This window comes from Mesocricetus auratus, unplaced genomic scaffold, assembly GCF_017639785.1.
Source record: "Mesocricetus auratus isolate SY011 unplaced genomic scaffold, BCM_Maur_2.0 Super-Scaffold_4256, whole genome shotgun sequence".
Lineage (NCBI taxonomy): Eukaryota > Metazoa > Chordata > Mammalia > Rodentia > Cricetidae > Mesocricetus > Mesocricetus auratus.
This window is the reverse complement of record NW_024429182.1, coordinates 97,120,789-97,135,316: the sequence shown is the minus strand read 5'-3', so window position 1 is coordinate 97,135,316 and position 14,528 is coordinate 97,120,789. Positions and strand designations below refer to the sequence as shown.

General features: G+C 44.6%; 1 protein-coding gene across 2 annotated transcripts in view; it reads left to right on the top strand.

Annotated features, from left to right (window-relative positions):
- Fchsd2 (FCH and double SH3 domains 2) overlaps positions 1-10,632 on the top strand; it is a 208,542-nt gene extending 197,910 nt beyond the window's left edge. For both annotated transcript variants that reach the window (XM_005074012.4, XM_005074013.4), the window contains 6 exons: positions 3,753-3,836; positions 3,955-4,132; positions 4,537-4,757; positions 5,562-5,691; positions 5,782-5,864; positions 8,707-10,632. In XM_005074012.4, the coding sequence (XP_005074069.1) occupies positions 3,753-3,836; positions 3,955-4,132; positions 4,537-4,757; positions 5,562-5,691; positions 5,782-5,864; positions 8,707-8,790 (780 nt within the window). In that variant the 3' untranslated portion in view covers positions 8,791-10,632. The remainder of the gene's footprint in view (positions 1-3,752; positions 3,837-3,954; positions 4,133-4,536; positions 4,758-5,561; positions 5,692-5,781; positions 5,865-8,706) is intronic.
- The last annotated feature ends 3,896 nt before the right edge of the window (positions 10,633-14,528 follow it).

The following is a 14,528-nucleotide window of genomic DNA, read 5'->3' as shown; positions in this document are numbered from 1 at the left end:
GGAGAATACCAAATTGTATGTTTATCTCCAAGATCTCTATTTAGTAGCCACTTATTAATTACTTGCTATCTGTAGTTGGGATGAGAGAAGAAAGATAGCCCACTTTAGATCATTTTGGTAGGAAACCCACAGGGATGAACAACCAGCCGGAGTGCCAAGCATGTCTGAGAGATGCAAAGGTCTCACCAAAGTAAAAGGGAAGAAGCAAGTAGCTCACGGTGGCTGTCCTGGAACAACATATGCACTGTACCACAAAATCACAAGTAACAGGAAGAACTACTCTTTATTTACTTATTCTTAATCTCTTAAATAACCTTATAAGGAAAATATTATATGACTACCTCTACTACCAGCAGTGCTTTTTTTTTTCTAGGTTCTGGAATGTGGCACTGACCAAAAACCTCTGCCCTTAAGGGACTTTATATTCTAGTTGGGGTGGGGTGGAGTAGGAAGAAACCTAAAGACCAAAGACATCTTTTTTTTTTAAGAAACATTAATTTTATTTTTATGTATATTGGTGTTTTGCCTGCATGTGTATCCGAGTACCACATTTGTTCCTGGTGCCACAGAGGCCAGAAGAGGGTCCACTGGAACTGAATTTACAAACAATTATGAGCTTCCATGTGGGTGCTGCAAATTAAACCCAGGTTCTCTGCAAGAGCAGCTAGTGCTCCAACAGCTGAGCCATCTCTCTCCAGCCCCTCAGTGACATCTTAGGGTCATTTGCCATAGAAATAGACTGAAGCTAAACTTATACTAGGCAGTGTAAGGTGGTGGTGCACACCTTTAATCCCAGCACTTGGGAGGCAGAAGCAGACAGATCTCTGAGTTCAAGGCCAGCCTGTTCTACAAAGTGAGCTCCAGGACAACCTGAGCTATACAGAGAAACCCTGCCTTGAAAAAAAAACAGAAAACAAAAAGATGGAGGAGTGCTGGCAGACAGAACAAGAAACAGAGGCAAGGAAAAGAACAGTCTCCTCAGAGAGCAGGAATGGGTTTGCTGGCTCAAGGCTTTGAGAGGCTCACAGGGCCCACTCACTGTAGATCTTGTACACATTACACTAGTGCTTGCTTCTCTTGGCCGACTGCTGTAAAGCTGGACAATCCACATGGACCTCCATAGTTTTCACAGGACAGCAGCATGTTGTACTCTGTCCCCTCCTGCCTTTCTTTACACACATTCAAGTCTGGTTGTATTGATAGTCAGTCTTGCCATGTACTTAGGAAAACGACTTCATTACAAAGGTGCCTTTTGCTAGTGGTTTTGTTTGGTTGTATTTAGGTTTTTGTTCCTTTGAAACAGGATGTCACTTTGTAACTCAGACTGGCCTGGAACTTGTCTTGTCTCAACCTGGGATTATAGGCATGTGTCACCCTGCCTAGCACACAATATAGTTTCAGAGTAACAAAAAATTCCACAGAAAAAATATTAAGAATAAATGAGTAGAGGTTTTCTTCTTGTTTTGAAGTCAGAAGTAATTTACTTAAAATCTGTCATTGGAGCTGGTGGTAGTGGCATATGCCTTTAATCCCAGCACTTAGGAGGCAGAGGCAGGGGATCTCTTCCAGGACAGCTGGGGCTACACGAAGAAACCTGTCTCAAAAAAAATTGTTGTTCTAGTATTCTGAATGGTTGTACATCTTCAGTCCTGCTTCTATGTCAGAAAGCTATGGCATCATCCATAATCTGGGTTTTGACGAGATGGAAAATGTGTCTTAGGAAGTGACTCACATTCAACAACAGTTATGGTGCAACTCAGTAAGTGGATACAAGAGGATCAGAAATTCAAGGTCTTCAAGGCCATCCTCAGCTACATAGCAAGATTTTAGGTCAGTCTGGTTTACATGAGAACCAAGAAAAGAAAATATGACTCACTTGATTATTTTCTATTTGTTTGTATAATTTGGAACTATTCTATGCTTGAGCCTGGGATTTGAAGAATGATAAAGCCTTGTGTGATAGTGGGACTGGGGAAAGTATTGAAGACTTTTTACTAAAGAACTAGAAGACACATGTCACATGACAGACAAGACTCTTCAGGAAGCCTTGGTAGTAAAGGCTCTCTCTCTCTCTCTCTCTGTCTGTCTCTCCCCCTCCCCCTTCCCTCCTTCCCTCCTTCCCTCTGGAGCATCTTGAGTTTCCTCCATGGTCTGTGTCTCAAAAGCAGACATGGTGGATGCCAGCTGAGGGAGTAAAGCAACTCCAGCTAGTGGAGAAACATCCATATAGATCAGCCCCAGTTTCCACACTCAAGGTGGAGCAAAACCCAACTTCAGTCATTGGCTTGCTCACTGCTTTCTTCTTGGGCCATGACTTTACAGTGATTCCAGAGGAGCCCAGGCGATGCTCAAGCACTGCAATCCATGTACATAGTGTCTGTTTTCCATGCATGCACTTCCATGATAGCCTCTGCAAGCACTGCAACCCATGTGCATAGCGTCTGTGTTTCCAGGCATGCACTTCCATGATAGCCTCTACAAGCACTGCAACCCATGTGCATAGTGTCTTCTTTCCATGCATGCACTTCCATGATAGCCTCTGCAAGCACTGCAACCCATGTGCATAGCGTCTGTGTTTCCAGGCATGTACTTCCATGATAGCCTCTGCAAGCACTGCAACCCATGTGCATAGTGTCTTCTTTCCATGCATGCACTTCCATGATAGCCTCTGCAAGCACTGCAACCCATATGCATAGCGTCTGTGTTTCCAGGCATGCACTTCCATGATAGCCTCTGCAAGCACTGCAACCCATGTGCATAGTGTCTGCTTTCCATACATGCACTTCCATGATAGCTTCTGTAAGCACTGCAACCCATGTGCATAGTGTCTGCTTTCCATGCATGCACTTCCATGATAGCCTCTGCAAGTACTGCAACCCATGAGCATAGCGTCTGTTTCCAGGCATGCACTTCCATGATAGCCTCTGCAAGCACTGCAACCCATGTGCATAGTGTCTGCTTTCCATGCATGCACTTCCATGATAGCCTCTGCAAGCACTGCAACCCATGTGCATAGTGTCTGCTTTCCATGCATGCACTTCCATGATAGCCTCTGCAAGCACTGCAACCCATGTGCATAGTGTCTGCTTTCCATGCACGCACTTCCATGATAGCCTCTACAAGCACTGCAACCCATGTGCATAGTGTCTGCTTTCCATGCATGCACTTCCATGATAGCCTCTGCAAGTACTGCAACCCATGAGCATAGCGTCTGTTTCCATGCATGCACTTCCATGATAGCCTCTGCAAGCACTGCAACCCATGTGCATAGTGTCTGCTTTCCATGCATGCACTTCCATGATAGCCTCTGGTAGAACTTCCATTCAGGTACCTTCTCTGTCACTCATGCCTCCCAGGTCATCTTGGTTCTGTGCTTATTCTTGCCACATTGGCCACCATCCTTCAGAGAATGGTACAGCTGACATTTGGAATAAATGGAGGCATTTATGTTGAATAACTTACGGCAAATAAGCACAGCAGATAAGCAAGCTGGAGCCAACCTCCAGGCCCTCAGCTTCCAGCATTGCCCTCTGCTCACTGAACCTGATTACCTCCTGAGGATCCAGTTTCTGTTGCAGTTTTGTTTAATTTTCTGAAGTAAAACTTCACCTCATTATGATAGTTTTATAACACTAAATTTTTGTTTCTCAAAATCATCTCAGTATTTTGATCCCTGGCTTTTGTTATGACCAGCTCACATCTGCTCTTTATCTAACCTTTTTGATTTTGTCCATGGCCATCCTACATTGCAGGCTTCTCAACCAGATGAGTTGACCATTGAGGAACATGAGGTGTTAGAAGTGATTGAAGATGGAGATATGGAAGACTGGGTAAAGGTATATTCCTTTGCTCATATCGCCCCTTCTTGTGATGTTTTAGGCATTTATTTTGGTTCTTGGTATGTTCTGTCCAAATTGTGTCTACAAACCTGTTTTCCCCTTGTCTTTTACCCAGGCTCGAAATAAAGTTGGACAAGTGGGTTATGTTCCAGAAAAGTACCTACAATTTCCCACCTCAAACAGCCTACTGAGCATGCTGCAGTCTTTGGCTGCTTTGGACAGTCGGTCACACACATCCAGCAATTCCACAGAAGCAGAACTCGTTTCAGGCAGCCTCAATGGAGATGCTAGTGGTAAAGACTAAAATAAGACAGTCTGGTCACAATTGTAACCTAAACTAGTACCTAGAAGTTACTAAAGCCTTCAATAGATTTAAAAGCACTTTATGTCCTATGTCTTCCTATATTTGATAGCACTAGTCCTGTTCAGTAGAAGCATACAGTTACTTTCAGTGAGTAAAAACTTAAAACTTAATCTTGTCTTGTATGATGCTCAGTAGTTGTCATGGAGCACAAGGGTGGTTGTGAAATAAGTCCACTGGCTAGACATGGTGTGTGTATACCTGTTATTCTAGTAGTTGAGAGTTTGTTGCAAATTTGAGACCAGCCTGGGCTGTAGAAAAGACCTTGTCTTAAAATCTAGGGCAACAGCAGTGCATTTGTCTGTTCTTACCAGTTTGTCTCTGTCTTGCTTCCAGTGTGTTTTGTGAAAGCACTTTATGATTATGAGGGCCAGACGGATGATGAGTTGTCCTTTCCCGAGGGAGCAATTATCCGTATCGTGAACAAAGAAAACCAAGATGATGATGGCTTCTGGGAAGGGGAGTTCAATGGACGAATTGGTGTTTTCCCATCGGTGCTAGTGGAGGAACTCTCAGCCTCAGAGAATGGCGACACTCCTGGGGCAAGGGAGATTCAGGTACATGAGAGGGAGAAAGATAGATAAGCCTCTCCTTCATTCTGTTCCTTAGTAGCCAGGTGTCTGCACAACTGAATTTGGAAAACTAGAGGCTCTTTAGGGCTTTGTAGAAAATGACCATCTTACATTCCATTCTCTTTCCCAAATTGTTTTCTCTGAATTCATTAAAATACTGAATGTCATATGACATTTAAAAGATGGTTTTGCTGGAGAAAGAAGCCAGGGAATGTATTGTCTCCAGCTAACTTCTGTAGTATGGCCCTTAGCTAGCCCTTCTACTTCATGAGACCCCTTTCTGTTCAAGGTTCCACCAGAGCTCTTCCCAACAGCCAAGTGTTGTTTTACAGGAAAATAAGTTTGATTTGTCCTCTCTGGAGATCTGTTCCAGCAGGCCTTGCAGATAGAAGGGTAAGGCATGTGATCATGACTGCTTAGTCTGACATGTAGAAAAACCTAGGGAAGTCAGAAACTCAGCCAGTGATTTTATCTTCACACAGAGATCATCTGTCCCCCATTTGTTCTTCACAAGTTTAACTGAATTGCCTAACAGAAGAACACCAGAGAATGGTTTGACTTAGTAACTGTTTAACATAAACTAGAATTGATGGAATAATGAAATCTGAGAGGGAAGTGTTAAGGGCAATACAAAGTTGAAGCTTCAGAGTTTATTGTATGCCCATTTGCTGTTATGAGACTGACAAGTTATAACTTAGCTTCAGAGAACGGGAAGGCATGCTGAGCAGTGAAGCAGCCAAGCTCTTCTTTCTGAGGAGAGCACCAATAACTCTGCTTCCTTTGCTACAGATCTCTCCATCCCCCAAGCCGCACACATCCCTGCCTCCACTGCCGCTGTATGACCAGCCTCCCAGCAGCCCATATCCCAGTCCAGATAAGAGGTGCTCCCAGTTCTTCCCCCGGTCTCCTTCAGCCAATGGTAAGCATCCTGGACACATGCCCTCAGCACTCACATCTACACTAGCATCTTTACTGTTCAGTCGTCAACCTCTTGGGTTCTCTCCCTCAGAAAACAGCCTTCATGCTGAATCACCAGGCTTCTCACAAGCATCAAGGCAGACTCCCGACACCTCATATGGCAAGCTGCGGCCTGTAAGTCTCCTATTTTAAAGGGTTATAGATTGCATAGTTCTTTCAAATTGAAAGTGAGAAATTCACACACACATCTCCCCCATGGTCCCTGTTGTTACCGATCTGCCATGCAATCGTTTGGGGAAGTAAAAGCTATTGGAAAGAAAGGCTATAAAATGAGCTGGATGTGGTGGTGCATGCCTTTAATCCCAGCATTCAGGAGGCAAAGGCAGGTGAATATCTAAGTTCTAGGATAGTCAGATCTATACAGGAAATACCAGGCCAGATCCTGTCTTTAAAAAGGAAAAAAAAAAAAAAAAGAGGGAGGGAGGTGTTGGAGAAATGGCTTAGCAATTAAGAGCACTTACCATCACTGCAGAGGGCCTGAGTTTGGTTCCCAGCATCAACATACATGGTGGCTCACAACTATCTGCAACTCCAGTTCCAGAGAGTCCAGTGCCCTTTTCCAGCCTTCTCAGTCACCATGGATACACGTGGTAAAAATACATGCACTTAAGCAAACACTCAGACACATAAAATAAAAATCATTTTTCTTGGAAGGAAGGCTATAAAATAATTGATCTAGTCTACATTGGAACATTACTCACTGTGGCAGGGAAGATCAAAGAGGGTAGTTGTGCAGTACTCAAATATAAACATAACACAGTTGTGAAGTGAAGCAATTTCTTATCATACATTTATTAAGAACCCATTTTTCAACTGAGTTGTGGTGGCACACACCTTTAGTCCAAGTAGAGAGGCAGAGGCAGGTGAGTTTGGGGCCAGCCTGGTCTACAGAGCAAGTTCCAAGACAGCTGAGGTTACACAGAGAAACCCTGTCTCAAAAAAAAAAAATATCTGGGGGCTGAAGAGATGACTTTGAAGGTAAGAGCACTGGTCACTCTTCCAGAGCACCTGGGTTCAATTCCCAGCACCCCTGTGACAGCTCAGAGCCACCTGTAACTCCAGTTCTTGGGATCCAGGACCCTCTTCTAGCCTTCAAGAACACTGCATGTACTTGGTAGGCAGACAAAACAGTTGCACACATTACAGTATATTTTATACGAACCTATTTTTTTCTGTGTTTGCTTCTTTGAAGGACATTCAAATAAGATACCCTTCATGACCTCAAAGAGCTTACGATCTGAAGGATATATTCTGACAACTAGTTATCTCTGCAGTTAGCAGTTTGTTACCCTGCGCCTTACTGGCCTTCCACTCACATCTACCACTACAGTCCCAGGCCATAGCCTGAAAACTCTAATACCTTGACTCCTTGATCTACTGGCTTCATTCATTCAGCAAATGTGCTTTGGAACCTTGTTGGAGTCAGAGGTCTCTATTCTAATTCTCATTGTCACGGGAAGACATTGTAAGGTGATGAGCAGCACAGAGTTTTGGTTGCATGTACATTTTTAAAACTTTGCTACTGGCTGGGCATGGTGGCACATGCCTGTAATTCTCAACACTTGGAAAGCTGAGGTAGGAAGATCATGAGTTCAGATCCAGCCTAAACTATATAATAGCAAGACCTTGTCTCAAAAAGGAAAAAAAATGTCCTGGTAGTTAGTGAGGAATGTGGAAGGAAGCAGAACAGATGACCCACTAGGAGGCTGGAGCAGACAGTGGCAGGAAGGCTGTCAGGTGAGAGGGAATCGAGTGAAAAGGACACGCCTGTTCATCTCTGTAGATATACTTCATGCTTCTGTCTCTAGGCTGCATCTGTTGAAGTCATTGAACTCACTCATTGATGAGTCATTGATCTCACCTACTCTCATGACCATGAGAACCATTTCCATACCAACAACTCCCTCATTCATGTCTTTCTCTTGAGCTTGGCTTGTGGGAACTCAGCTTAGATGCACCAGACCCACAAACTCAGAAAAATGGAGTTAAATCTCTTCTCTTCTGGACATGTTCCTTTCCCATCTTGCCTGTGTAGGTGAGTGGAAGTTATGCCCTCCTCCAAGTCTTGGAATTATTCCTGCTGTCTTATGAGTTCCAGTCTCCTATCCCTCAACACAGACACTTACCAGAGTAAACCAATAGGGTTTACTCTCAGAACCTCCTGCTGTTCTATACTGTTCAGGTTGACATCAGCACTCACCCAGATGACCAGGAAATCTCCTATGTTATCTTAAAAGTTTATGTGCCCACCTACAGTCTCTTCTCAAGCTGTTGAGTCATGTTTTCCCATCCAGATCTAACACATCTTAAAACCAACCAAAACCTCTACCTACATATAAAACCCTTGTTTCTTTTCTTTCTTCAACTTTTCAGTGCTGGGGATGGAACCCAGGGCCTTGAGCCTACTAAAAAGCACTCTACCTCTAGGCCAACCCCATGTTTTTTGGTTTGGTGTCAGACAAAAATCCCATGGTATAGCCCAGGCTGACTCCATCTTTCTACAATTCTCCTGTCTCTACTTCCTGCATTCTGAGATTTCAAAGTACCACCATGCTTGGCTATCTAGGTTTCTTACTGTAACTTAGTAAAGTCTTCACTACTTGCCCCAGCCCATCTCTCCAGCCTCCCTCCCTGTGGCTATCCTCAGAGACATAGTTAGCAGTTCTATTCCCTACACTGTGTCTTCTTTTTGCCACCTCCGGGCCTTTGCTTTGAAGAAGGGTTTTAGGGCTACAGCAGCTCATATGCCTTGTTACATTCAGCCTAACAAGCAGTCTGATCTGACATTTCATGCAGAACAGTGCCTGCTTTTCAGGGTAGGGAGCTCATGGAAAGCTAGAAGCATGTCCCAGCCCCTCGGGTTTCAGTGTCTATAAAGAGGAGCATTGGAGCTTTCCATGTGGCAGGGTCTAAGTCAGGAAGCTTACTGACAATCCTGCAATTGTCTCCTGCTCAGGTTCGGGCTGCACCCCCACCACCCACACAGAACCACCGACGGCCAGCTGAGAAAATGGAGGATGTGGAGATCACACTGGTGTGACAGTGGGTTTACCTTCCGTTATTGCTACAATCAAGGCCAGGCTTGGAGTTTGGCCAGTCGTTTTTAGGCACCTTTGCATGATGATGACTCTTGAACAGAGCAAAACCAAGGAGGATTCTATGTGACTGGTTGGCCTGATTGTGCCTTTTTGTTGTCATTTTCTATGTCATTGCTCCTACCATAGCACAAACCATAGCGGGTCCTAGAAGCAGAGGGGAGCAGCTCTCATGCCTTATGGTGGCCCATTTTTATATGAGACTCAAGGCCAGGCCCAGAATTACTGATCATGTGCACTTGTACAGTATATTACTGTGGTCACAAGGCTGTGGCAAAGATCTCGTCTTTCTTAAGTGGATTTTGCTCTTCTGATTAAGTATTAATCAGATTATGTTTGCTATATAAGGAAGCAAGAAAGATCCAGGAGAGGCTGGCTCCTCCCTGCAGCTTCATTCCCATACTGAAAATGCAATCTTACTGGGAAGAAAGTGGACTGACTGCATAAGCTTAGCACCAATTGCATTAATGCACATCTCTTCCACAACTAACAGATTTAAAATAACAGTGTCCTTTGTATTAATACTTATGCCATTCATTTAGTATTAGTGGGCTAACCTGGAGGGGCTGAAGCCACATCTTGCCCATTACCTAGACTAGTAGAGGGAAGTTATGGCAGAAGCAGAAATGGAGCTTCCAGATCTGAAATGAGCCACTTTAATGTTCTTTTTGTCTTCGGGTATTTTCCCTCTTGGTTTTTACAGTGTATGCCCTTCTGACCAGTATCCTTTGAACCCAAGTGTCTGACTGCACTGAGGACACAGGCCTACCTTGGGCAGCTCCTCTACTGGGAAGGCCCTTATTTTATTCCCAAGTCAGAGTTCTGACCCAGACATGGGGTTGTGATTAGTGCAGAGCAGCTGTCGCCTTCAGCAAGTGCAGCTTCAGGTCCCACTGCCCTGACATTTGTCTCGGGTGAAGAACCTATGGGCCCTGGAGGAAACTGCTTCCTGTGGACCGGATAAAGGACTGCACACCTGCACAGGACACCAGACCTTCAGGTTGTGGGAGAGCCACATGGCGTTACCTATGGCCACAGCAGCAGGCCTGAAGGGCTGTCCACACTGTGGACTGTAGGTCTTCTTGGTCTAGGGAACAAAGTGATGTTTGCCAATTCTCTTTACCTTGGTTGGGGAATGAAATTCACAGACTTAAAGGTTGTATGATGCTTTGAAATTTCCATCCCTCCTGAGAATCTCTAAAACCTTGAAATGCTCACATGTCCCTGGGGGTTTTTGACTGATATCAGAGCTGAAGGGATTGTCAGTCATTTGACCACTTTAGCAATGATACTCTGATGAATCTTCTCCATGAATTTGGACTTTAGTTTTTTGCATTTCTTTACCTGTTGATCTATTTGAGGTCTTTTTATGTTTATCAAACTTATTCTTAAGTTTAAAAAGTTAAGAGGGTGTTTTAAGATTTTCAAATTTGCTGATCTTTAAAGTGCTTATAATAAGAGCAATTCCTGCACCCAGTCTTGTGTTCTCTTCAGCTAACCAAATTGTGCTTGGATTTGAGTTTCCCATAACCTCAGAGTTATTTGAACTCTTTTGTTATATTTTAAAATATTTTTTGGAAGAGCTGCTAATTTTATTTTAAGGAACAAAGTTGTAAAAATATGCCTCCTTTTTAAAAAATAACCCTTCCAGGCTGCATAACCCGGCATCACCATGCACAGGTCAGAGCTCAAAGGAAGCCACCGTGCAGATGCGCTTTCTTTACAGTGGCTGTAAAAAGTTTGTATTTATTATGTATAAAATGTTGAATAATAAAAAATGAAATTAAGTTTTCCAAATGTCCTGATTTAAAAAAAAAAAGATAGTTGATTAAACAGGCTTTGAGAAAGAGTGGAAAGGGGAAAATGCTTCTTACAAACGCACTTCCCATGTGCAGAGAACAGAGAGTTCACTCAGGCAACAAGATCCTGATGCTATTCTTTTCCAGCAAGAGGGAAAAAAGACAGGTTATGTATTTGAGGCCAGGACTACTCGGTATGCTGGTGATCTAGTTACAAGATGAGCTCCGCTGGCTTACAAACAACCACAAGCCAAGGACTAGAGCCCTGCCTGGGTGTGGAAGGACTCACAAGTTATACATATGGTATGTGTGTAGTACGAGTGCATGTGCCACCGCACACATTTGGGGATCAGGACAGTTGTTGAGAGGTGGCTTTCTGTGCAGTTTGCTGAGGCAGGTCTCTTGCTTTTGTTGTGTTGTGTACTCTTGGACCACCCATCTCACAGAAGCTGTGTTACAAATGTGTGCCACTATATCCTGCCTTTTCAAACTCCCTGTGGGTCCTGGGATTGAACTCAGATGGTCAAGCTTGTGCAACAGGAGTTCCTACTCACTGAGCCATCTCACCAGTCACATGGGGTCATTCAGTTGTTTGGCTATGTAATAATCGAACCATTCCTTTTGTGAAGAGCATTTAAGTTGTACCTTGTCGCACCTGCTGTGCAGCCTGCATCCGAGAATGTAGTGAGGTGGTCGGGATAGATGACACAGAGACCGGTCGGTTGCTTTAAGAAAACTTTATGCTCCCCAAGTCGGCTTAGAAGTCCCCAAGAAAAAACGCTTCCCTTTTTAAAGACTTCTGCCATCCATACACATACAATTCTCCAACCGAGCTCTCACATGCCTCTCACAGCTCTCCCAGACTTCTCACCCTCCTAGCTGGTGGTTTAATCTCCAGCCCCAGAATCGGGGAGAAACCGCAGGGAGCAGGAAGAAGCATCTAGCCTTAGGGGGGATCAAAGTCATGGTGTTCAGTGAGTGAGCCCTTATCTGAGCCCTATCAAGAGCTTTATAGCACTGAATTGTTTTCAGTAAACATTATCTTGCAGCTGCCTGCTCCCAGGCCGAAAGGGAAGTGGGTTTCTGCTCAAGGTCTGGTGTCCCCACAGTACCTAGCCACTTGCACCTAAGAAATTGAAGCTGACATCGCTGTGTATACGTCTTTAACAATAGCCCACATGAAGAACAAGGTTTGAAGTGCCTAAGTCTGGGAAAGACTATAAGGACATGTTTTCTGCAGTGAAAGCAGCTCACTTTCAAATCTGACATTAGTCTTGGAAATCTGGTCTTCAACTTAGGCCAGAGTTCAGCTAGTTGTCCTACCCCAGTGTCATCCATGTTGACTTCCTTTGTCACAGGAACTGACCAAGCTGTCAAGCCAGACTCACTATTCATTACCTGGTCCCTACCTCTCTGAGCCTGGGTCCATGTCAGAGTCACAGTAAAGACTGTTATCTGGCTTTAGCCCTGCCACTGCCTAATGGGACATCTTCCATCCTCTCCTCCCAAGCTGCTATTACCCCACCTTTAAAAAGGATACAGTGAGCCAGGTGGTGGTGGGGCATGCCTTTAATCCTAGAACTCAGGAGGCAGAGGCAAGCAGATTTCTGTGAGTTTGAGGCCAGCCTGGTCTACAAGTCTAGTTCGAGGATAGCCAAAGCTATACAAAGAAACCCTGTCTCAAAAATCAACAAAGGGACTGGAGAGATAGTTTAGTGGTTAACAGCACTGGCTGCTCTTCCAGAGGTCCTGAGGAGTTCAGTTCCCAGCAACCACACGGTGGCTCACAACCATATGTAATGAGATCTGGTGCCCTCTTCTGGCCTGAAAGCATACATGCAAATGGAACACTGTATTCATAATAAATGAATCTTAAAAAAAAAAAAGGATGCAAAGAAAGTGACTTCGATGGGCTTGCTTATCCAACTCTCCCTCTATATCATTATAGATGCAGGAAGAGGAAAAGGAAGGAAGGAAATAAATTCAGGCCTGGACTCACTTCCAGAGACAAAGTAATTATTATGTTCTGTATTATGATACCAGTCCCAGCCGCAGCTCTAGGATGTGGTTCTAATTACTGCCCAGCTCCTGGAATGGCCACTGACAGTATCTAGCTGCACTAAATCTTCTGCATTTATCGTGAGTTGCTGTGTGTACTTATGTGTCAGAAATACAACCAAATACAGAACTTTTATGTCAGAAAACGGAGAACTGAAATTTTCCTGAAATCCTGCAACCTTATGTAACCAGTTTAGTTTCCCTCCTGGCCTCTTGCTAGCTTTGCTTTGTTAGAGCAGGACGAGCTGATGAGAACACCAGAGTGTCTTGTCCCAGAGCTAGTTTCCTTTGGACCCAGTGGCCAAGAAAACACATCGGACTCCTTCATGTCTTTTCCTGAGAGTGCTGTTCAGGGATCATGTTTTTAAATGTTCCCTGAAGCATAATAGAAAGGAACCTGTGAGCAGGGGTCGCAGACCTGTGTGCCAAACACACCAGTAAGGGGCAGGGTGAACTGGGTGAAGACCTGTGGATAATTCCTGCCATGATCTCAATTCAGCCCTCGACTTCCTCATCTGGAACTTGAGAGTGAGAAGATAATATAAACTGCCTCAGATCCAGGAGGACTAAATAAGGTAATGTACAGATGAACTGAAGACAGTGATTAGTGGATACTTCCAGCAGACATGGTACCCAGAGTATGTCTGAACCTCACCTGGTGTCAGGACTCCTCCGGAAGCCACCTACAGGTATACTGGAGAGGCTCACGTCTTGTGGGAGACTCAAGAGCAGGCTTGAGGCAGGACGGGGGTAGTAGGAGCTCTACACGAGGACTTGTTTCTTATCCCTAAGGTGTCAGTATCAGTAAGACTCCAGGCCAGTTCAGGCAGCAGTCCTCACACCTTTACATCAGCCCCCGAGGGAGGTTCCATGGAGGGGTACACACAGCCTGGAAGCCACTGTGGATCGCTTGAAATTTAAAGATGGGGATGGGAGCAGCACCTAAACTGTTTCCACAAGACTAGGACAGTCCCTCTACTGAGCCTGAGTCCAGTTTTTGCCAGAGAGAAACAAGAATCTTCACCCACGCCGGGCGGTGGTGGCGCACGCCTTTAATCCCAGCACTCGGGAGGCAGAGGCAGGCAGATCTCAGTGAGTTCGAGGCTGGGATGGTCCGACAGCCTCCAAAACAATACAGAGAAACCCTGTCTCGTAAAACCAAAAAAAAAAAAAAAGAATCTTCACCCACTTTATTGTTATTTTGGTTTTTTAAGTTTTTTTTTTTGAACAGAGTCTCGTGTAGCCCAGGTTGGCCTCCAACTCAGGGTGACCTTGAATTTCTGATTCTCTTGCCTTGTAAGTGGTAGTCTCAGGCATAGTAAACAATACTGTTTTATGTGGTGCAGTAATTCCAGGCATAGTCAACAATACTGTCTTATGTGGTTTAGGAGTTGAATGTATGAGGGGCTTTGTGCAAGCTAAGCAAGAATCCTACCAAATAAGCCCAAGTCCCTTTCACATGGTTCTACTGGAACCTTAGGCAAACTCCTGCCACTTCTCTGGTTCTCACCCCACACACAGGCCATTCCAGTTTTTATTAGGGACCCTAGAGGTCTCTCCCTTGCTGGCCCCGGCTTTTCCTCGGGGATTCACTTGAACTCCCTTAGGAGATCAGGAGTAGAACGGTTCCCGTACCTAGGAGTGACATACGTTTCCTGGGTAATTCTTGTTGTTGTTGGTTTTGGTTTTTGTTTGTTTGTTTGTTTGTTTGTTTGTTTTTCGAGACAGGGTTTCTCTGTAGCTTTAGAGGCTGTCCTGGAACTAGCTCTTGTAGACCAGGCTGGTCTCAAACTCACAGAGATCCACCTGCCTCTGCCTCCGAAGTG